The sequence below is a fragment of the Trichechus manatus genome, unplaced genomic scaffold, assembly GCF_000243295.1.
Source record: "Trichechus manatus latirostris isolate Lorelei unplaced genomic scaffold, TriManLat1.0 scaffold00007, whole genome shotgun sequence".
Classification (NCBI taxonomy): Eukaryota; Metazoa; Chordata; class Mammalia; order Sirenia; family Trichechidae; genus Trichechus; species Trichechus manatus.
In genome coordinates this window covers 27,662,677-27,686,277 of record NW_004443943.1, presented here as the reverse complement: position 1 = coordinate 27,686,277, position 23,601 = coordinate 27,662,677, and the positions used below count along the sequence as shown (strand labels likewise).

The 23,601-nt window shown below is 54.8% G+C and overlaps 2 protein-coding genes across 2 annotated transcripts in view; one reads left to right on the top strand and one right to left on the bottom strand.

The window, feature by feature from the left end:
* The window catches only part of PDZD7 (PDZ domain containing 7), a 17,662-nt gene extending 2,804 nt beyond the window's left edge, over positions 1-14,858 (top strand). The window contains 16 exon segments of the mRNA XM_004370141.2: positions 1,955-2,095; positions 2,396-2,570; positions 3,082-3,258; positions 3,577-3,724; positions 4,955-5,015; positions 5,255-5,662; positions 6,226-6,423; positions 7,963-8,013; positions 8,585-8,760; positions 11,823-11,914; positions 12,023-12,114; positions 12,289-12,360; positions 12,918-13,514; positions 13,844-13,944; positions 14,366-14,578; positions 14,580-14,858. Of these exon segments, the coding sequence (XP_004370198.1) occupies positions 1,955-2,095; positions 2,396-2,570; positions 3,082-3,258; positions 3,577-3,724; positions 4,955-5,015; positions 5,255-5,662; positions 6,226-6,423; positions 7,963-8,013; positions 8,585-8,760; positions 11,823-11,914; positions 12,023-12,114; positions 12,289-12,360; positions 12,918-13,514; positions 13,844-13,944; positions 14,366-14,578; positions 14,580-14,708 (2,831 nt within the window). The 3' untranslated portion in view covers positions 14,709-14,858.
* Positions 14,859-15,389: 531 nt separating this feature from the next.
* LZTS2 (leucine zipper tumor suppressor 2) lies at positions 15,390-20,227 on the bottom strand. Its single transcript, XM_023740881.1, has 4 exons — positions 19,778-20,227; positions 18,342-19,004; positions 17,506-17,775; positions 15,390-16,740 (listed from the first exon to the last, which is right to left on the bottom strand). The coding sequence occupies exons 1-4, from the start codon at positions 20,183-20,185 to the stop codon at positions 16,057-16,059; spliced, it is 2,025 nt and encodes a 674-aa protein (XP_023596649.1). The 5' UTR covers positions 20,186-20,227; the 3' UTR covers positions 15,390-16,056.
* Positions 20,228-23,601: the final 3,374 nt, after the last annotated feature.

Here is a 23,601-nt window from a genome sequence, read left to right as displayed (position 1 = left end):
GGGGTTGTTAACCAATGTCATAAAACAATATGTGTACTACTGTTTAATGAGAAACTATTTGTTCTGTAAACCTTCACCTGAAGTACAATAAAAAAAAAAAACTAAAGGAAAATCCATTTTAAGAGCAAACAAGATGACTAGCTCATTTGCCATCAAATAAAGTATAATTATCAAAAAGATTGGCCACAAGAAAAAAAAAAAAAAGACAGATTGCTGGGCTGCACTCCCAGAGCTTTTGACTCAATGAGTCTGTGGGAAAACCCAAGAACTCTCATTTTTAACAAGTTCCAAGGTGATGTGATACTGTTGGTCTGGGAACCGTACTTGGAGAACCACTATAACAGAGACTAACTGGAAGGAAGGGGAAGGGACTTCTTTAGGTAGGGCAGTCCAAGAAAACTTCTCAGAGGAAGTGGTACTTGAGTCAGGAGTGGAATGAGGAAAAGGAGCTGGCCTTATTATAACAGTCTGGGCAAGAGCAGTCCAGGCAGAGGGAACACTGACAGGGCTTGGCCTGTATAAGGAACTTGAAGGAGGTCAGTGTGGCCAAAGCTCAGTGGGAGTGGGTGGTGAGAATGGCCAGAGGTGAAGGCAAAGAGATGGGTAGAGGAAAACCCATGGAAAGCCTTATAGGGCATGGGGAGGAGTTTGGATTTTGTTCTAGAAGCAGGAGGAACTGTTGGAAGTTTTTAATCAGGGAAAAGTCATGTTCTAATTTAAAAGGGGATGGTCAGGATGTTGCTGTATAGTACCTGGAGGGAGAGGCCCATGGTCTGGCATAGGGCAGTGGAGGCTAAGGAAGTGCCATCCTAGGAATTCCAAGCTCCTGGGCTCCAAACCTCAAATTTGACATACCCCTAGCCCAGGGCCATAGGGAGGCCCCAGGGAGGGACTGAGGAGAAAGAGGGCTAAGGGAGTGAGGAGGAAGGAAAATGTTCCTTGGGTGAAAAGGTCCTGAGGCCTGTGCAGATATAACCAACTGAGAAGGCCCAAGATCTCCCAGGTGTAATCCTGCACCATCCCCGCCCACAGGCTGCCCTTGGGGATTTCTTCCTGAGCTGCCCTGGTCATGCCTTGTAACCTGATTTCGCTTAGATCAAATAGAGGTGTGTGTGTGTGTGTGTCCATGTGATTTTTTTCCTCTCAAACACCTCTAGTGTAAGTCTTGCCTACAGAAGAAATCTCAATTTCTCACCTGGGACACCACCTGCCTCTTTCATCTTCTCATTTCTCTCAAAGCAGAAGGCCTTCTCAAGGAACCACCTCTGAGTCCTTGCTCTCTCCATCCCATCATCAGTGCCCCTTTCCAAACCCTCTACCTTTCCAAATCCCACCCATCTTCATCCTCCAAGAAGCCTTTCCTAAGTAACCCAGAGGGCAGAGCCAAGCCCACAGAGTAGAGTTAGATGGAGGCAGATTTTAGCTCAATGTAAGGGAAAGCTTAGTTCTGCCTTCTGGATATGCAGACAAAAACACTTAGGTCTTCCACAAGATAGCTCTTCAGATAACTGAAGAAAGAGCTAATATACTCATTTCTACAGCAGGCAGAAAAGCCAATGCTCTGTCAACTATGCCCCATAGATGGGATCTCAACCCTTCTTTTCTGTCCATCTGACCCTTAGGAGTTTTAGGAATTTGGCCTACCCCAGGCATGTGGGCATGGGAAACTCAGTAAGCATTGGACCCCCACCCCCTCGCCCATTATGACAGAAGGAAAACTGTGTCTTCTAGCCCGGAGTCCTGTCCTTCTGTTTTCTCTTGTTCCCATACCTTCCCCGGCCCATAGTCTCAAAAACACCTACAGGGGACTCAGAAATTGGCCACCCACTCCCATTTAGGGCCCTAGATACCTGTGTGGCTGCACCTGGCAACCTAGCATTTGCAGACCCTGAGCTGGGGAGCCCTCTGTGCCCAGCATGAGCATGGTGGTCACTTCTACGGCCCCATCCCGCAGCCAACAGTGATGAGAGTGACATCATCCATGCGGTCCGAGTGGAGAAGAGTCCAGCAGGGAGGCTAGGCTTCAGCGTGCGAGGTGGCTCTGAGCATGGCCTGGGCATCTTCGTCAGCAAAGTGGAAGAGGGGAGCAGTGCAGGTGAGTGGGGCTCTCATGAGCGAGACCCTAGCCTAGGGGATGTGACCCCCAGCTCGGCAGGGTAGTGGGTGCTATTGTCAGTGATGGGGAGACAGAGTCCCCAGTTCTGGGGGGCCGGATCCAATGGGGAGACAGAACTCACCCTCAGGGTAGAGTGGGGGTAAGGGACAGGACCCTAGTGCAATGGGGAAAGGGACTCCTACTTTGGGGATCTCTAGTCTGATGGGGAAGGCTCAGCTCCTACCTGGGGGACACTTCTCCCAAGGGTCCCATGACAGCCACCCTCCACTCCTGGTGCAGAGCGGGCTGGCCTGTGCGTGGGAGACAAGATTACGGAGGTGAATGGGCTGAGCCTGGAGAGCACCACGATGAGCAGCGCTGTGAAGGTGCTGATGGGCAGCAGCCGTCTACACATGATGGTGCGGCGCATGGGCCGTGTGCCGGGCATTAAATTCTCCAAGGAGAAGACCACATGGTGAACAGTGCCCAGCGCTGGCCCTGGCCTTGCCCCGCCCCTACTCCATCACCACCACCACCCAAAGCCCATTGGCAGGAGAGGCTGAGGAGACCAAGGTCTGCACAGGGCCTGGCTTGTGTGACTCCGTCCCCCGAGATCTTGAAATTGAGGAAAGGCCCCAACTCTGCCCCTAACAGCTCTGCTCTCCCAGATGCCAGCGGCCCTGTCTTCCACATTGTTGCTGCTCTGAAACCTGGGATAATATAGCACCTGCCCCACAGGAAGGTTGGGAGGTTTAGTGATGGGACTGGCACATTGTAGCCACTCAGTAAAGAGAGGTGCTATGATGGGTCACCAGATTTGATGAAATGTATGCCCCATGGAAGGTCCCAGGCCTGGGGAGTCCCCAAAGGCAAGCACCCCTTTCCCACTCCCCTTTCCTGTGGTGTTGTCAGGGCTGCTGAGAGGAGATGAGAAGGGTGGTGGTGGATGGGGGTCCTGGGCTGAGGGCCCCTTGCTGTTGGCTCAGGGTGGATGTGGTGAATCAGCGGCTGGTAGTGGAGAAATGCAGCTTGACGCCATCTGACAGCAGCTCAGAGGATGGTGTGCGGCGCATCGTTCACCTATACACGACCTCCGATGACTTCTGCCTGGGCTTCAACATCCGTGGTGGCAAGGAGTTTGGCCTGGGCATCTATGTGTCCAAGTGAGGGCTGGGGCAGGGAGAGAAATGGGGTAGGGCTGAGGTAAGGCTGAAAATGAGGCCTGGAGTGGGACCTGGGGATAGGCCAGCAAGTGAGGCCTGGCCAAAAACATGCCCAAATGAAGATCTAGATCAAGGGAAAGGCCTGGGGGAAGGGGAGGGGTCATCAGAAAGAGAGTCAAAGAGAGAGGTGGGGTCACCAGGAGGAAGGTCAAGGAGTTTGACTGGGGCATCCCTGTATCTAAGAGAGATGGGAGTCTAGAATGGCCTAAGGAAAGGCAGGTCAGGCGGCCTATCAGATTGATACCCATCTGCCCCCAGAGTGGACCATGGTGGGCTGGCCGAGGAGAATGGCATCAAGGTGGGGGACCAGGTCCTGGCGGCCAACGGTGTCAGATTTGACGACATCAGCCACAGCCAGGCCGTGGAAGTGCTGAAGGGCCAAACGCACATCATGTTGACCATCAAGGTGGGCAGGGCTATGGGAGTCAGGGAGAGGTCAGATTGGAGAGGACTTCCCAGACCACCCTAGTACTTAATTATGTCCATTGCTCTGCACTTTGTAAGACATTTTCACAGAGATGTGGGAGGTAGGGCAGGCATTGTTCTCATACTTATTTTGCAGAAGAAGAGACCGAGGCTCAGAGAGGCAAACCAACTCAGGAACCATAGTCAGTTACTCAGCTGACCAATGGCAGGGCCTGGTTCCAGTCTTGCTGCCCAGACTCCTAGGGTAGTGCTCCTTTCTGTGAGTGGTGGAGGCCTAGGGTTGAAAGGACAAGGGTAGGGTGATAGCTGAGCGTTGGGCAGGACCTCGGTAGTGGGCATCCTCAGGGCTCCAAAGGAGGGCTGAGCCGGGGCTGGAGATTAGGTTTCAGGGGAGGCAGCTAGATTCATTATTCATGCAGAACTCACACTTGCCTGAGGATCAGGTAGGTCCTTCTGCTCTGGTTCCTGTTGGAAGTGATGCTTCATGCTCCTCCAGTGCCCAGTCCTGGCCCGTGCTCTACCTTTCTCCTTTCCCCATGCCTTCACCCATCTTGCCATTCAGTGCTTCCTCTGCTATTCTCCCTGCCCCCACCACCACCTCTTTCCCACCTCTCCCACATCCCATTTCTCCACTTCTTTCCTCTTAAAATTATCCCAAACACCCCTCCTAACTCCCACCCTTCCCCTCATTCATTCATTCATTCATTCAACAATGTTTTTGAGTACCTACTATGTGGCAACCACTATGCCAAGCACTGGGGCTATAACAGTGAACAGGACAGACAAGGTCTCTGCTACTGAGGGAGACAGACAAATAAACAAGATACCTGCAGACTGTGACAAATGCTATAAGGAAATTAACAGAAAGATGGAATAATTTAGGAAAGGCTCTTTTAGCCGGGGCGGGGTGGGGGGGGGGACATCAGGGCAGGTCTCTCTGAGGAGGTGACAATTGGAGGGAAAGAAGGAGCTAGCTGTATAGTGGGCTAAAGGAAGAGATTCCAGGCAGAAGGAACAGCAAGTGCAAAGGCCCTGAGGTACAAAGGAACTTGGCATGTTCAGAAATAAAGTGGAGAGTGTGGCTAGAGGATGATGAACTTAGGGGAGACAATGGAGTTGAAAAGTTTACTCCTGTCCCATCACTTGCCCATTCTTACCCTCTCTCTCGTCTGCTCCCGCCCACACTCCTCTGCTCACATGCCCTGCCCAGGAGACCGGCCGGTACCCTGCCTACAAGGAGATGATTTCTGAATACTGTTGGCTGGACCGACGTAAGTGGCTCAGGCCTCAAGGTTGGAGGGAAACGGCTGGTCTGGGGGTGGGGTGGGATCTCTGAAGAAGATAAAAGCTCTAAAGTCAGCAAATCAGTGGCAGGTTGCTGAGCAGCCCGTCCCCCAGACACTGTGGTTCCACATGCTCATACCCCACCTCCGAAGCCCAGGGGTGGTTGCAAGCCCTGCAGCAACTAGGCCAGACCCCTGAGATGCCCCTGCCTCCCCCCTCCCTGCAGTGAGCAATGGGTTGCTACAGCAGCTGTCCCCGGCCTCCGAGAGCAGCTCCAGCGTCTGCTCCTACACTTCCAGCGTCCCCTACAGCTCCACCGAGGGCTCAGGCTCCTTGCCCTCTGATCGCATGGATATCTGCCTGGGACTGGAGAAGCCTGGCAGCCATGAGCCAGGCTGGGGACGGTCAGACACAGCTATGCAGACGGAGCCGGACATGGGAGCCCTCGTGGAGACCTGGTGCAGTGTGCGGCCCACGGTCATTCTCAGGGACACAGCCATCCGCTCTGACGGTCCCCCATCTGCCCGCCGCCTTGACTCTGCGCTCTCTGAGTCTCCCAAGACTGCTCTGCTGCTGGCCCTCAGCCGACCCCGGCCCCCCATCACACGCTCCCAGAGTCACCTGACCTTGTGGGGTATGTGGGGGACAGATGGCTGCTGCTCCCTCTGCAGCCCCTGGTCCAAAACCTGCCTCAGATCCTGTCCTGGGCCTCAAATCTCTGCTCCAGTCCCTGGCCCAGGTCCTGCCCTCGCCTCAAACCCAGCCCTGGAGTATATTCAGCCCCTACCCTGGGCTCCATTTTAACTAATCCTGGACTCAAAATCCACCCTCAGTCCTAGCCCCAGCTCTGGTCAGCCTGAGTCCCAAACCAGTCCTAACCCCAGCCCATCCATCCCAGGCTGCACCCTGACCTGTATGCATACACGCACGCATACACCCACACACTCTCAGCCGCTCCAACTGGCCCTCAATGGAAATTCCTGACAGTTTTTGCTGTGGGGTAGTGGGAGGGGGTGGGAGGTTGGAGGAGGACGGAGGAGGAACGCCCCCCCGCCCCCCCCACCCCACACAGCTGCAGATCCTGTCTGCCTCCCCTACTCCCCCTTCTCTCTGCCCCTTCCCACACCCCTGCTGCCCCCCCCATCCTTCCCTTCTGCCCACTCCTCCAGTCCCTCGGGTGCTCCCTCGTGTCTGCAGAGGAGAAGAAACAGCTGAAGAAGGAGAAGTCGGGGGCCCCTGGGGAGAAGGGTGCCCTGCAGCGCTCCAAGACACTGATGAACCTCTTCTTCAAGGGAGGGCGGCAGGGGCGGATAGCAGGGGATGGGCACAGAGAGGCCTGGACGCTGGACGGCGGGAGCTCAGCCAAGTCCCGCCCTCACCTGGACATGGAAAAAGGTGAGTGCCCGATTGATCAGATACGGAGGATGGGGTAACGTTCACCACCTTTGGTATCTGGCAGTTCTGGGTTTAAATCGCAGCTAGCTATGAGATACCATTCAACCCCTGTGAGCCATTTCCTCCTTGGTAAAGTGAGAGTGATCATACTTGTTTCTTTAGAAATAGTGAGGAGTAAGTGAATGAGTGAACGTACATTACTTAGCATACAGAAGACCTGGCACATAAAAGAGGCTCAGAAAACGTAGTGGTCATTGTTATACTGCCTCATCTCCCGTTTTATAGAAGGAGACACTGACAGTCACAGCATAGCAAGGAAGTGGGAGAGCTTGAATCAGGGAGCACTCCTTTCCTGCAGCATTTGGCTTCACCTCCCCTGGCCAGAGCTCCACAGGTTCTACTCAGTTCTAGAACCATCCTTGAACAAGGCCATTTCTTCATCAGGGCCCAGGCAAAAGTGCCCAGCCCAAGCTGTACTCATGCCAGGGACTTCTTAAGGACCCTCACAAGAGGCCCTCTCATCTCTCTGGTGAGGTTCAGAGACTAGACAAGAGTGAATGAGTGAAGGCTCTTAGGGTTGCATGTGAAAGAAACTCAACTCCAACTAGCTTAACAATGCATTTCATGGCTTAACTACTGATTTAAGCTGGGTCTAAAGGTTTAAACAGTATCATTAGACATCCGTCCCCTCACCTTTTGGTTCCACTTTCCCATGGGTTGGCTTCATTATCATGCAGGCTCTGCCCACTTGGAAGTAAGATGACCTCCAGCACTTAGCAACCCCTGGAGAAAGACAGCTTTTCCTTCAGTAGTTCCAGCTTAAGTCGAATGGTGGGCTCTCACTGGGGCAGGTGGTATCACGTGCCCAGCTGCACAAATCGCTGTGATATGGGAGGGGGGGGGCTTTCATCGGCCAGCCTGGATCACGTGCCCACCCTGGAGAAAGGGGGTGGGGTGGGTCCCCAGGTGAAAATCAGGGTACAGTTTCCAGAAGGGGATGTGGATGTCAGGCAGATAAAAACAACGAGAGGACGAGGAGCTGGGTCCTGCCCCTCCCTGGGAGGTTGAATATTCTGGGGTCTCAAGGTGACAGTCCCATGGGAAAGATAATCCCTTCAAAGTAGGGCAGGCCAACCCTCCTGCCTCAACCCATCTGTCTCCCCACAGCTTGCAGGGCCCTGGCCTCTCCAGGTTCTCCTCCCACTTCTCTGGCCACTCCTCTCTCTTCTTCAAAGGCTCCTTTTTCTCCCTCTGTCTCCTGAAGGTAGGTGCTCCCCCAAGCTCTGTCTTTGGAGTTCTTCCCTCATATATTTGCTCTCAAATGAATCTCCATAAGCAGAGCACAGACTGCACCCTCTCCTGATCCAAACCCTTCACTGTCTCCCCATTGCCAATGAATGAAGTTCCTAGCCTGAGCATGGCCTTCAAGACCCTCATGGCCTGGCCTCTTCCTCCCTGTCGAGCCAACTCTGAGTCTTCCCAACCCCTGTTCTCAGACTGGGGCCAGGGCCTGTGGCTGAGCTTCTTTCTTTTTCTTAGCAGGGTCAGTGGGGCCTGTGCAGAAGTTTGTCACCTGGAGACTGAGACGAGGTAAGTCACACATTCTTTTACCAAGGTCTGCCTTATAGTAGAGCTACTGATAGGGGTGCATGCTCGGGGATAACTATGGAGCTTTGGGCTAAACTCAGTTGGCGACAAACATGGGTAATCCAGAAGATAGGAAGGTGCATATTGGCAGGCAGCTAAAAGAAGCTTAAATTTACTGGTAAACATAGGGTTGTAACAGAAAGATAGGCTGTAGACAGATATTGGGGTACATAGGGGACTGAGGGGCTTGGGTTGGAACTCTCAAAGAAAGATTTTGAAGAGATGAGGGAGGGAGCCTCTGCTAGGACTCCAGTAGGGGACAGACCGGTATGAGAGTGCATGTTCAGGGAAGGAAGACTGGTGTGGGGATCTGTTGTGGGGGCAGAGGGTCTGGGCTTGAAGCTCCGTTGGTGGGAGACCATGGTGGGAAGCATCTGTGCCAGGCTGCCATCCAGGACATCTGGACCCCTCAGCTGGTCTATTCTGGGTCCTGATTCCCCCAATGAAGGAAGCCCCTGCCCCTCTCGCATGGTTCCTGGTTCCTTCACCACACGCCTTCGCTCCCGCTCCGTAGACCGGGAGAGGGGCCAGGCCCTGCTCTCTGCCAGGTCTGGGAGTCCCTCCAACCAGCTGCCCAATGTTGATGAGCGGGTGCAGGCCTGGGAGAGCCGACAACCCCTTATTCAGGACCTGGCCCGGAGGCTGCTGACAGACGATGAGGTGTTGGCGGTCACTCGTCACTGCTCTCGGGTAAGCTCCCATCCAGCCCTAGCCCATGGTCACTCAGTCACCTAGGTCCTCATGAATTCAAGACACTCGGTCACCTAGTCTCTCATTTATTCAAGCCACTGCCCACTGACCAATATCTGGGCCCAATGCTGAGAGGCCAATAATCAGTAAAAGCAGATGCCCTCCTTCTCCTCCTCCCCAGAGCTTAATCAGGAAGGGAAGGCAGACAATAACTAGAACCTAAACACATGGAGTCGCCATGAGCCGGAATCAACTCGATGGCAACAAACAACAAACACCTATAGCTCCAAATCATGTCAAATGCTATGAAGGAAGAGAACGTGAGAAAATAACCCAGGAGGCGCAAGTTAGATGGTGTGATCTGGAAGGCCTCCCTGAGGAGGTGATATTTAAGCTGAGGAGAGAAGGAGCCCAGAGGTGATGAACGGGGGCAGTGAGTCCCTGTAGTCCCCTGCCTCTGCTGTCATCTAAGCTCCAGACTTTCCCTCATGCCTCCTTCTGCTCCTGGGTCAGCCAGCCGGCCCTGCTCCATGCCAAGTCCCCTTTCCCATTACCCAAGTAACTAGTAATCCTTTGTCCCCCATACACATCTCAAGCCCTCCCCAGCACAGCCACTGTTGTTCTGTGTTCCCTTCCACATCAAACAGAACCAGAGGGATGGAAATTAGATCTGAGCGAGAGCTTGTAGCCTGAATGTTGGGGAGGCTGCAGGAGCCGCGGCTCCGCCTCTCCAGGAAGACTGGAGGGTCCTCCCCCTCCCTCTGGATTTCTGTCATGAGTTTCCTGGGGTGGACTTTCATCAGTGCACACATGATCCTGTTGTGCAAGGGCAAGCGGAGGAGTACCAGGAAATTGTTTGTGGATTCCCCCACCTGCTCACCTTGGCCAGGGTGGGGCTGTGTTGTATGTTTGTTAGATGTGTGCATTTGTATGTCTGTGGGACTGGGTGTCGAGGTACCTGGGTTTGTGTTGACATGACTGTACGATTGTATCTGTGTGTGAGAGCGTGCACGTGTCTGGCTAATGCATGTGTGTGTCCGTGCATGTTGGGGTTGGTGTCACGCTCAACTCTGAGCACTAAATGGGGCTATGTATACCATCCTCCTGTGAGCCTGCAGCTTTGGGCTCTGGCCACTAGGTGGGGCTCTGTGTGTGTTTCTTTGGTCAGCTCCTTCTTCCCTTCCCTCCACTCCTCCTACGTAGCCCAAGCCAGGACCTTCTCTCACTGGGCCCTCAGATCACCTGAAGAGCTTTATATACCGTCCAAACCTGACCCAAGCCACATCCGCAGTATGAGATCATACCATCTGGGATGGGGCTCTGGACTGAGGAACTAGTAAAGCTCCCCTAGTGACTTGGATGCATAGCCCTGAACCTCAAGCCTGTCCCCTCTCTCCCCTTCTAAGCCGTTTCTCCACAGCCGCCAGACCAGGCCTTAAAAACCATCTCTCTGATCACTTTACATGCCTCACTACCACCACCACCCCCCTGCCAGCAACCCCTTGTCTTTGGCAGAATGGAGTACAAACTCCTTACCCTCACATCCAAGTCCCTTCCTGATCTGACCCCTTCCCCCAGCCTGAGCTTCCCCATCATCTTCCCATGGCACTGTGTAGTTTATAGAGGCTCTGAACTGTACAACTCTAGGGGGTGCTACTCACAGGTCGTAGTCACAACCTGCGCAGCCCTACGTGGAGGCCCTCCATGTACCCTACAGTTAAGCTAAACCTCTATCTACTCGCTATTCCACTTTATCCTTGAAGCACTTTCCTCCCATCTTTCATGCTGTTCCCTCCACCTGTCCTGCAAGAGTTACTGTAAATGCCATTGCCTCCATGAAGCCCACTCTGACCTCCACCCTCCTCTGAGACACCCCCCCCCACCCCGCCACTTCATTGCTAGTATTTGTAGTTCACTGGGGCACGTGATACATTCTGTACCTTACTCTCAGTAGACTGAGTCCCTGGGGGTTCGGGACAGGGTCTTCATTGTGCCCCCACTGCTCAGTACAGGGCCTGGCACTTGAGTGCAGAATGCAGGTTTGTGGACTTGAAGTGTGTGTACATGTGTAGCTGGTTTTGTGCAATTAGGCATATCTCTGTCTCCAGACAAAAGGGATTATATGGTCCTGTGTGTACGCGTGAGTCCCTCTTACTTTGTGTGGTTTAGGGCCACGCACAGAGTTCATATTTTATGTATTTCTAGATACTTGTGAATGACTCACTCTGACCACCAGGGCATGCCATTATCTCTGTGTCCAGGCCTACAGGCAATGCTCTGTGTATGCGTGTGTATCTCTGAACCAGTATGTGTCTCTCTCACCACCAGGGGGTGGTATGCTGGCCGACTAGGGTGGCTCCCAGAGTTCAACTCGCCTGCGTCGGTTGCGGTGGGGAGTGGCTGGTGGCATCTGGGCAGTGCCAGGCAGAGGGGGCTCCACCCCCAGGGTACTAACTGGAGAGGCCTCCTGTAGAGCCACCCCTCCCCCCAGGTCCCCATCTCAGCCCTGAACAAAGCCTAATTTGTAGGTCCGTGTATAGATACACACTGGGACAGCCAGGCCCACAGTCTAGTGTTTGGCTCAGATTCCTTCCTTCTGCCTGGGAGGTGAGGATGTGGAGGAGAGTCCACTCCCTGTACACCCTTTTGGGTACCGGAGCCGGCAAGATCCAGTCCCTCTTCATACTTCCTTATCTGTGTGGCCTTGGGCAAAGTCCTTCTCCTCTCTGAGTCTCAGCTTCCTAATATGTAAACTGGGAATCGTTAATGTCATCTCCAAGCGTGGTTGTAGGGCTAAATGAGACTGTACATAAAATGCTTAGAACAGTGCCAGTCCCAAAGCTGTTACTGTTTTTGCTATTACAGGTCTATTATTATTATTTCAGGCTCTCACCTAGTTGTCAAGATAAGACCATACTGTGGACAGCCTGGGGGTGTGGAGAACCTTTCCTAAAGCTTGGAGGGGAGGGTGGGTCCCAGGGCCCCTGTATGCCCTGGTATTTGCCCTCACCCAGCTCTGGAAGTCCTCACTGCTATAGGACCTGTGGTCCATCTGTCTGCAGTACGTGCACGAGGGTGGTGTGGAGGACCTGGTGAGGCCCCTGCTGGCCATTCTAGACAAACCGGAGAAGCTGCTGCTGCTGAGAGACATCAGGTGGGGAGGGGCTCCTGATACCCTCCCCCAACCTCCCCAGGGCTGAAGCCTTCCCTGCACCTTCAGAACTAAGCCCCTGCCCACCCCCCACCTCTTGGCTTCTCCCAGGAGTGTAGTGGCCCCCACAGATCTGGGCCGCTTCGACAGCATGGTGATGCCCGTGGAGCTGGAGGCTTTCGAGGCCCTCAAGAGCAGGGCAGGTCAGCAGCTGGGGGGCAGGACTTCTGCATCCTGAGCCCTGCCCCCCAGGTGGGGATGGGGCTGAGGTCTCCCAGTGCAGACCGGGGTGGAGATTGCTGGTGACCCTTTAGCTGTGTCCAGCAGGGAGCGTGGCAAGGGCACCCTGCCTCTGACCTGTCCTCCTCTCCAACCAGTGCGGCCCCCTGCTTTGCGGCCAGCCCGGCAGGACACACCACCCAAGCGTCACCTCATCACCCCTGTGCCTGGTCAGTCAGAGTTCCAGGGCCTCAGGAGGGGACACAACACCGGCGAGATTGGGAAGGGTCAATAGGCCTCCTATCCCAGCCCTTCATGGGGCAGTTGTGGCTTGGGAGGTACTTGGAGATTCTCTGAAGGAAAGTTGTCATCCGCCAGAACCATTTGTATCACATCCACTCACCACCTGTACTATGATTTACTTAATCATTGTTTTTAAACCCACTCACTTTTTAAATTTAGTCTTGTTCTATGCAATAATCTCTGAGAAACCACCAGTTTAGTGTGCTATTTATATTTTTTCTCAGACACATTAAAATAAAACTGTAACCATACAACAGAAAGTATTAAAATACTATTGTAATAGAACCTGTTGCCTGCCCCAGTGGGAAGTGGCCCTCACTAAGGGAAATGCTGCTGTCGGGCCTGAGCAAACCCAGGCCTGGTTCTCATAGGCCCTTCACACACAAAGGCAAGGGCTAGGGTCTAGAAGGGTGGTCTGGGCTGGGAGCCCCGCTCTTGCTGAGAGGTAAGGAGGGGTTAGCCTGACCTTGGCTTTCTTCCCCAGACAGCCGTGGAGGCTTCTACCTGCTGCCTATGAATGGCTTCTCAGAGGAAGAAGATGATGGGGAGCTGAGGGAGCAGCTGGGGGGCCTCAAGGTCTCCCTGGGAGCCTCTGCCTCCCACCATCCCCACAAAGGGTTCCCCCCTCTCCAAGATGTGCCAGTCGATGCCTTTGCCCCACGCCGAAGCACCTGTGCACCCCATCCCCAACCACCTCCTGTTGCGCCACGGCCCCCGCGGCCTAACTGGCTGCTGACAGAGCCCCTGACCCATGAGGACCCTCAGCGTATCCAGAGCCAGGGCCTAACCCATAGCCGCAGTCGAAGCCGCAGCCGAAGTCGGGGCAAGTCCCCTGGACGCAGGCGCTCCCCGTCCCCGGCACCAGTCCCTACCCCGAGTACGGCCAACGGGCGCTACCACAAGCCTCGAAAGGCCAGGCCCCCTCTGCCACGGCCTCTGCATGAGCAGATAGCCAAGGTGGGGGACAGTCAAGGGCCTTCTGAGAATGGAACTGGCAGGACCCCAGCCAAGAAGGCAGCCCCGAAGGCCCCTGGTGGAGAATTGAGGACAGTCACCCTGTCCAAGATGAAGCAGTCCTTGGGTGAGTCCAGGTGGGATTGGGCCTGGCAAGGCAGACTCTTGGGTTTGGGTGAGATTGATTGGCTTGGTTTGGGGGTGTGGCTAGGGGGCTTGGGCCTAAGAAAGTATCCCTGGGGTATTGGGGTACAGTCGGCGGTCTAGATTTGAAGAGTTTGAGATCTGGAGGATCAGGGTTTTGAAGTGAGTTGAGGCTCGAGTAGTAACAAAATCTGAGGGTTTGAGAGAAGTTGGATGCCTTGGATTTGGGAATGGGGTACTGGGTGTCTACTGGGAGCTCTGGGTTTTGGGGTGTGGCTGCACGCTCACACAGTTGTTTCTTCCTCTCACTAGGCATCAGCATTTCTGGGGGCATTGAGTCCAAAGTGCAGCCCATGGTGAAGATAGAAAAGATTTTCCCTGGGGGGGCTGCCTTCCTCAGTGGGGCCCTTCAGGTGAGTGAAGAGCACCCAGGCTCACTCCCTAGACCTAGAGCAGGGCGTGTGCTGGGACAAACACATCTTTCAGCCAGACATGTTGAGACCAGGTCGTGGGAGGAGGCTTGAGGGCAAGGGTCAGGGGTGAAAGATGAGCAGGCCTAGGGAAAAATCTGTTCCCTCATGCCAGCCTGAGCCTGAGGGCGGCCCATCCTGTTCCATCCCAAGCCCCAAGGGACAAAGGGCCATTGTCGGCACCCCACCCTGCCCTCAGTGGCTCCAGGCACAAAAGTCTCATTGTCCACCCCCCTACACACACACCCAGATGGGGGAGGAATGCCCTAGCTGGTGGAGGTGAGAGGAGGCTGCCCTTAGGTTGGGTGGTGGGGTGAGGGTGAACTGAGGAGGGAGGACTGTGATTCTCCCACCCCTATCCCAGGCTGGCTTTGAGCTTGTGGCAGTGGATGGAGAGAGCCTGGAGCAGGTGACCCACCAGCGAGCAGTAGACACCATCCGCCGGGCTTATCGAAACAAGGCTCGGGAGCCCATGGAGCTTGTGGTCAGGGTCCCCGGGCCCGACCCACTACGCTTACCCTCTGACTCATCAGCCCTCAGGGATCAGCACCTTCCTGCTGACCCATCCCCTGCCCAGTGATCCCGATGCTAGTCCAGTCCCCTTCTACTGGTTCCCAGAACCTCCTATCAACACCCAGATCCCCCCTACTGATGCCCTTCTCACCAACACCGACACGCCACCCACTGACCCAGACCACACCCACTGATGCTCAGATCTCCTTCCCACTGATGCCAGGCTTCTCCTGCTGACCTCCAGCCATCCTCTCTTCAACACTCGAAACTTGACACTAAGAGATACAACCCCAGACTCTTCCGACCTATCCCATGACCCATCCCACTGATCCCTAGACTCCTCTTGCTGTCTCCTCTGAACCTGCTCAGGACTCCTACTCCTAGCGCTCCATACTGATTGCTCTGATCTTCACAATTTCCACCCTCCCCAATTATCACTAAGGCTCTGCCTTTTCTAGATAAACTTGGTGTCCAAGGACAAGGTGCTACTGGGTAGGCTGTCACCTGTGCTCATCTCCCCACCCCAGCCTCCCAAGACAGGGAGTCCAGAAACCCAAGGTCTAAAGCCTGAGATTGGAGGCACTTTCTCATGTCCCCATTTGGTTCCCCCAAGTACTGAGCGACATGGACTCTCAGGGCTCTCAAAGGGTTACCGCATCCACCCCCAGTCCAAAGCAGCACTCAGTGTTGAGGGACAGGATGGAAAGCTCTTCTAGTCCCTCAAACCATGAGAGACCATTTCATGTTGTGGTCCACTAGGACCTCTGACTTTCGACTGGATTTGCCTCTCTTCCCATAAGACCTCTGAGGGGTAGGGGAAGGAGGAAGGTCAAACAAGTTCCTATAGTCTTCATCCAGCATACTCACTTTTTTAAAAACAAATTTTTTTTTTTAATTTTTTTCTTTGGGTTTGTACAAGAAATTTACAGTGTGAAAAATGTACAAGTGAAAATGAGGCCATAAACCAGGGTGTTGAAAGGGGCCACTTGGTTACAAACACAAATAAACAAGACGTTTCTGAGTTCTTCCTTTGGTCTGACTACAGCCCCCTCACCCCATGAGAGGCTGCAGAGCTGGAACCCAGGGATCGGACCCCAGTCCCAGCCCTGTCCCCCAACATGGGCAGGGTGGGGGCAGGCACATCTGGAGCAGTTGGCGCTGTCTGGCTCTCTCTGGCTTGGGGTGGGGAAGAATGTGGAGATGAGAGAATCCCTTCCTCTTTCCAGCTCCCCTGGCTGGGGTGGGCTGGTGAGCATCTGGGGGTGACTGGGGTTGGCAGACTGACACTGGTAGCAGTTAGGGAGTGAAAACAGGTAAAGTGAGTAGGAGCTTCCAGGTGACAGTAAACACAGGGACCTTCAAGGGGTCTGATCTTGCTCCTCCAAGCCATGGAACCACCCCGAGTTCTTGGCAGCAGCCCAAACACCTGGATCCCAGGGGGCGAGTGGCTCTGGGGCTGTCAGTGGACCTTGGGGCCTGAGAGGATATGAGGCTGCTGCCACCCTTCAGCAGAGCTCCCTGCAGAGTTGGATGCCAAGGGCCCTAGATTTCGGTTGCAGTGATCTCCTCCAGACAGATGCAGGGGGCCGGCTCGGCCAGGCCCAGGTCGGCGAGCTCCCGGGCCTCCAGCTCCAGGCTGAGCTGCTGCAGCTCCTGTTCCAGCTGCCGGTTACGCCGGTACATCTGGATGTAGTTGTGCTGCAGCTGCTTCTGGTAGCGGATCACCTGCTCCTTCTCTGCCTGCCAGGCCTGCCGCTCCCCATCGAAGCTGTCCCGCTGCTCCTCGCCCCGTCGCCGCTCCTGCTGCAGCTCTGCCCGCAGCCGCTCTACCTGGGCCCGAAGGCTGCCCCCCACCCCAGCTGCTGCCCGCTGCACCTTGGCCTCATCACTCTCTGCCAAGAGGAAGGGGTCAGCGGTAGCAGGTGGCACAGGGGGCTCCCGGAGTCCAGCCACCTCAGCATCCAACTGCCCAGCTTTCTCCCGTAGCCGCTCTGCCTCTTGGCGATGTCGCTGTAGCTCCTGGGAACAGGCTTCCAGCTCCAGCTCCCGCGCCCGGGCTGCCTCCTGGAGGCCCCGTGCCCGGCCCTCACTGACCCGCAGCGAAGCCCGGGTCTCCCGCAGCGCCACCCGCAGGGCCACCAGCTCACTGCCCTTCTGCACCAGCTCTGCCTGAGATTCCTTCAGTTGCTGCTTCAGCAGGGATATCTCGCCTGACTTCTGACACACCTGGGCAGGGGAGGAGGAAGAGGTGGTCAGGAAGGATGGTGAGAAGGGTTTACCCTGGGGATCAGGCCCTGAGCATCATGCTGGCAATTTGGGGAGAGGAGGTTCAATCATTATCCCATTTTACAGATGCAGACACTGAGGCAAGCGTGATAACATGTCCAAGGTCATATAGCTAGCAAATGGCTAAAGTGGAGAACAGACCCAGATCTTTGCCCTTCAATGCTGGTTGTCTTTAAATCATGAGATACTGTGGAAACACTGCCTAATCCTGCCTGAGGAGTTGCAAGAGTGGGAGCAATTGAGGGCAGTGCCCACATTTCTGGTTGAGAGGCAGTACAGTGTATTAGTTAAGAGCACAGAGATCACAGCCAGATTGCCTGAGTTCAAATCTCAGCTTGGCCACTTACTAGGTGTGATTCTGGACTCCAGCCTTTCTGGGCCTCAGTTTCTTCATCTAGTAAAATGGGGTTATTAATAGCACCCACCTCATAGAGTTGTTCTAAGGATTAAATGAAATATTCTAGGGAACATGTTTAGAACAGTGCCCGGCACATAGCAAGCATTAGATTCTTATTACTGGTTGGAAGGAGGCTAGGACAGGGATATGGGTGCTAGACCAGACCATGAGGAGACCCCCACCCAGAGAGGGACATCAGGAAGTCTTCTTCATACAAAGGCGAGGAAGGGGAGGCATTCTGTGGTGGCAGGCTGAGGGGGTGTATGACCTTTGTGCCCCTGCTCCCCATTCCTCCTGATCTGGCCCACCTCCCACTTGGTCTCCTCCAGCCGTGGTCCGAGCTCCCGCTGTTCCCGCTCGAAGGTGGCGCAGCGCCGCTCCAGCTGCTCCCGCTCCTGAAGCAGCTGAGCAAAGTCATCCTGCAACTGCCGCTTCTCCTGCTGCAGCTGGAACACCTGCAGCTGCAGCAGCTGCTGGGCCCGCTGGGCCCGTTGTGCTACCTGCTGTGCCTGGGCCGCACAGTCCTCTCGCAGGGCCTCACGCTCCCGCTGCCAGTGCCGCTGCTGATCCTCATACACCTGTGGGCGAGAAGGCAGACCTGGGTCTGGACCCGCTCCCCGGAACTTGAGCCTGTCCGCCCCAATGCCCCACTCACTGACGGCTCTGGTGGGCCCCTGGCCTGGGCTCAGGGAGGGTCGATCCCATTAAATAAGAAACACTCTGGCAATAATAACAACTACCTTTTATAATAATAATAGAAATCATAACAATGATACTAGCAGGCACTTACATAGCACTTCTTAGGTGCCAGGCATTACTCTAAGCACTTTATACCCTTTGCCTTATTTAATCTTCACAATAATCCTATGAAGCCAGAAACAGCCCCATATATAGATGAGGAAACTGAGGCTCAGTGAGACTAAGTGGCTTGCTCAAATCCAACAGATAGTGAATGGAGGTGCTAGATTTGAATCCACGCAACCTGACTCCTCACCACTTTACAGGTGAAGCTAGACGGCTGGGGTAAGGGTGGGTTCACAACAACTGCCCAAGAACCACCCCAGCACCCATGAAAATGCTCCTTGTACTCCCAGCACTTCTGCTGCTCTGCCATGCCACCCCTGATGATCGCCGCTGACCACACCTGACACACGGTCACCTCGCTCTCATCCAGGCTGTCCCGCAGCTGCTGCAGCTCCGCCTCCCGATCGCGGAGCTTTCCTTCCAGGACACAGTGCAGCAGGGCCTCATCTGAAGGCGGCGGAGGGGGCGGGGGTGGTGGGGAGCGCTCCCCACAGGAACTGCTGTCAGGGGAGGGCCGGGGACCACTGCCCAAGAGGCCCCCCGCCATGCGGGCCCCCAGGGAGCCGGTGCTCTTGCTGGAGGAGGACCGGCCACTGTCCGAGTGGGAGGGCCCAGTAGGGGCCCTTCGGGCTGGCCCAGGCAATGCTCCCCGCCCAGGGCCATGGGAGGGCAGGTGTCCTCCGGGAGAGTTGGTGGCCGGCTCGGCACCCCCGGTGCTGTAGGTAGGCAGGCTGGACAGTGAGTTTCGGCCAGAGTCGGACAGTGTCCCAGAAGGGCAGCCGCTGGCCCAGCCACTCAGTGCCAGGGGCTTGTCGGCAGCCGAGGAAGAGGAGGAAGAGGAGGAGGAAGAGGCAGGGCCCCCAAACAGCTGTGTCAGGCTCCCCTGGCTCCCAGACAGCCCGGAGGCCCGAGGACCCAGGAAGCTAGGTAGGGACGGTGCCCCTCGAGGTTTCGGCAGCACTGGCTTGAAGGCTGTTGGGCGGATCAGGATTTTCTCCATGTTCTGAAATGAGGTGACCACGTAACACTGGGGATGAGCTGCCCAATCTTTCCAAGCCCTTATCACAGTTCATGCCCTCCTACCCGGGGTCCCAATCCCCATACATTAATAACAATTGCTAACATCACCTGGTGGCACAGTGGTTAAGAGCTTGGCTGCTAACCAAAAGGTCAACAGTTCAAACCCACTAGCGGCTCCTTGCAAACCCTACGGGGCAGCTCTCTGTCCTGCAGGTCACTACAACTCAACAGCAACAGGTTTGGTTTTTGGTTTCCCATCAGCTGAGAGCCTACTGAGTGTCAGCTTTATGTCAAGTAATTTTAAAAAGTTCGTCTCTAATCATTACAACAGCCATTCGAGCAAAATAGTATCACCATCCCCATATTACAGATGAGGAAATGGAGGCTCAGCTAAGCTAAGGACTTTGCCCAAAGTCAAACACATAGTTATAATAATCATTTAAGCAGCTAACATTTACTGAGTATATGCTATGTGCCAAGCACTATGCTAAGCACTTTACGTATTTTGTTTAATTCTCAGAACAATCCTATTCAGGCTGACCTCTTGTCTCCAATTTACAGATACTGGAATCGAGGCTCAGACAGGTTAAGTGACTTTCCTGGGGTCATATAGCTATAACAAGGCAGACCTGGGGTCAGAACCCAGGTTTGGTGAATCTGTAGCCCACAGTCTTTCCTCTAAACAGACCTCCAAATTCCAGCTTCCCCAGGGGATTCCTGACTCCACCCTGTCCCACAGGAAGGGCTGGTCCTCACCTTCTCCAGCTTTCCAGAGACAGGGATGAGCTTTGGTGGGGGGCCACGGAGGTGGGCGTTGTGTGCCCGCTGCTCTCGGGCATCCTCAACATCACTGCTGGGGCTGGGGGGTGACTCTGTCCGGAAGTCCTCATTGATGTAGGTAAAGCTGGTGACAGGGACAGCCTTCCTGGGGGGTACATCTGGGCATAGTGGCTCCTGTGCCCCATAGCCACCCCGCAGCAGACCATCTTGCTGGCGGAAGAAGGTGGGCCCAGGGGGGCCATGGTGGCGGGGAGGAGCCGGCCCCCCCGGGCAGGGCCGGCCTGAGATGAGGCTGCTCACGCTGCCCATGGCTGGAGTTTGTGGGGCAGTGGTGGCCTCAGGCGTGGGCTCCAGTGGCACTGGCAGAGTCTGCACAATAGCCATGGCGGCAGAGGCTCAGGCCTGGCCAAGGGCCTCCAGGGCAACCTGTGAGCAGGGTCATGGTATCAGAGTCCCTCCCTACATCCACCTTGAGCCCCCTCCCTATACTAGGCCCTGAATCCCTCTCCTGAGTCCTTGTCCCAGGCCAAATACTGCTACTAGTAACAAGCCCTGACCACCCCCCCACCAAAAAAAAAAAAGCTCCCCTTCCAAGCACTGGCATGAACCTCAATTCTCCCTGGACTCCAGATCACTGTGAACTTTGGTCTGGACAGGGCTGAGGATTGAGTCCACTGAGCAGAGATGATGAGGGAGACAGGAGGCCTGGCTGGTTATGCAGGGCCCCTTGGCAGCAAAAGTCAAAGCCCAAGCCCAAACCCATAACTCTCACAGAGGCCAGGACTCAGTGAGGGAAAAAGCCTTCCCTAACAGCTCCCAGCACAGGTCCCTGGTCCCCTGGGACAGGTGGCCTCATTACAGGGCAGTTTGGGCAAAGACAACCTCAGGAACGCTGTCAGCAACTCAGATGGTAATTAGAGAACAAACAGCCAAGACCAGGCAGTGCCCAGCCTCCCCCAGCTGGGCCTCAGTTTCTCCTAGCCAGACAGGCGGCAAGGGTGGAGCCTGCCAAACAAGAAACTGAGAGCTCTTAGGGAGCCCACAGGTGCCCTCTGGGGTCTCCTGCCTCTCAGAGGTCGCTGCAGGCTAACACTTGTTTCCATGACAACTCCTAGCCTCCCCATACCCAATCAGTCAGGCCTAAAGGAGCCTACACAGGCCCTGCCCCACTGCCAACCTCTACGAAAACTTCCAGCCTTAGCTAGTTCCCAAAAGTAACCCCAAGAGGATGAAGGTAGAAGAGCCTCCTTGAACAAATCCTTCCAAACCAAAGGCCCCACCCTCACCTCTGGCAGCTGCTCCAGGATCTCACTTCCCTAGAAAGGGGATAGCAAGCCTCCACCCGGAACTCCCTTCTCAGTCCTGAGGCCGATGACCAGAACTTAGGCATCTGCTGAAGTCATCATGCAGAGAAGGGGCCAAGAAGTGGACAGAGAGTTGTATGGGAGCAGGAGTGTGTGCATTTACTGGTGTATGTGTGACTATATGCATAACCTGCGTCGAGTTCATTCCGACTCATAGTGACCCTACAGGACACAGCAGAACGGCTGTAATATTTACAGTCTGCTTCCCTAAAGATTTATAGCCTTGGAAACCCTATGGGGCAGTTCTACTCTGTCCTATAGGGTGGTTATGAGTAGGAATCGACTCGACAGCAGTGGGTAATATTTACAGAAGCAGACCGCCACATCTTCCTCCCACGGAGCAGCTGGTGGGTTCGAACCGCCAGCCTTCTGGTTAGCAGCCAAGCACTTAACCACTGCGCCACCAGGGCTCCTTGACTATATGCATAATCAAAAACCAAAGCCAAACCCATTGGCGTCAAGTCAATTCCGACTCACAGTGACCCTAGAGGACAGAGTAAAACTGCCCCACAGGGTTTCCAAAGAGAAGCTGGTAGATTTGAACTGCCGACGTTTTGGTTAGTAGCCAAGCTCTTAACTATTGTGCCATCAGGGCTCCTGACTATATGCATAGGAGAAGAAAAATGAGCACTGTGTATATATGAGCGAAAATGTGTAGGAAAACATCATGAATGAATGTACGTGAGAGTATACATATGTTTGGATAATCAATACAATCTTGTGCATAGACATGAGTAATGTGTGAATTCATATGTACATCATATGTGTACATATGTGTACAATCTTACAAGAGTATATATGGGTAAATCCAAAACCAAACCAAACCCGTTGCTGTTGAGTCAATTCCGACTCATAGAAACTCCACGTGGCAGAGAACTGCCCCACAGAGTTTCCAAGGAGCAGCTGATGGATTCAAATTGTCAACCTTTTGGTTAGCAGCTGAGCTCTTAACCACTATGCCACTATTAGAAAGTATGTGAAAGCTATGAATTCATAGGTATATATAAGTGAATTTAATATACGAGTGAATATATCAGAGAATTATGTTTGGACAGATGTTATCAGTATATCATATACATGAGTTTATGTGTAAACTCGCGTATATCTTACACATGTGTATGAACAGGATGAACAGTATGTGTGTGAATAGGAAGGTGTGTACAAGTGTGTGTGAGCTTCGGTGGCATGCAGGGCCAACTGGGTGAGTGGGAGTCTGTTTTCTTCCCTCACTGGAGTGCAGGGAGATGTGAGACACACATTATCCCACTCCTTTCCCTAATCTGGTCCCCATCTTTCTTGCTTGTGCTCTGTAAGTTCACCTCCCTCTTCCCTGGAGGTCAGGAAGGTGTCCAGACCAAGGGGAGAGGAGCTGGGAGCTGGGGGTGAGCAGTGTCCGGGCAGAAATCACAGGCCCCTCTACAAGGCCCGAGGTGAGAGCACCCCACAAGTCCAGGCCTTGAACAAGGTGGATAGAACACCCCCTCCTCTCCTTCAACTCCTCTCTCCCCTCCCTGATCACTCCAGGCATAAGGAGAACAGTGGAGTGGAGAAGGGGCTTCTTAGGAACCCAGGGGAGCTAGCACCTCTGTCTGCATTTCCCCCACTTCAGTGAGCAGAGAGAAAATGAAAACTGAGGGGAGGGGACAGTCTCAGAGAAAGAAAGACCAATACCTCAAAGACATGAGACAAAGACTCGGAGAGGCCCAGAGGGTCAGGCAGACAAGCAGACCGGCAGACACAGGGAGCCAGGGCCCCAAAACTGAGGTCGGAAACAAAGCTGGGCCCCGAGAGCCAGACACCCAAGGAGCCGAGCCAGGCGTCTGGAAAGCCAGGCCCAGCCAGCCGGGGCTCCCGCTCTTGGAGCAGAGAGGGAAGGAGGGGCAAGCGGAGGCTCCATTTTGAGAAATGCGTTTGTGGCTGTGAGAAAAGGGAACCCCTCGCTCTCCCACTGCTCCATGGGAAATCTCCGTGGCACGGGAAGCCCCCGCTCAGTGGGTAAGGGGCTGGTGGGGGAGCGGGGGGCTCAGCCAGGGCCACAGGGGGATCTGGCCAAAGTCCAGGCTCCCACAGACCTCAGTTTTGCGGGCTGAAGAGTTGGGGAAAGTCTCCCCCCACCCAAACTCCAAGGAGCAGTGAAGCGGGATCAAGTCTGGGATCACGAGTTCTCATTCCGCGACAGGAAGCCAGGAGCCTCCAACCCACCCTCAAGAGTCCAAAAAAGCGCCCCTCCTTCCATAAAGTGGGGGCAGCTGTGGCATGCCGGTCCCCCACTGGCCCTCCAGCGTGCAGAAGGTGGGGGCGTCCCACGTCACCTCCCGGCAGCGACCCCCTCACCTCCGCTGCGCTGCTCCATGCTCAGCCCCGAGCCGCCCCCAGCGCTCCTCAGGCGCGCAGCCCGGCTCCAGCCCGCGCGCGGCCACTCGGAGCCGTCCGGCC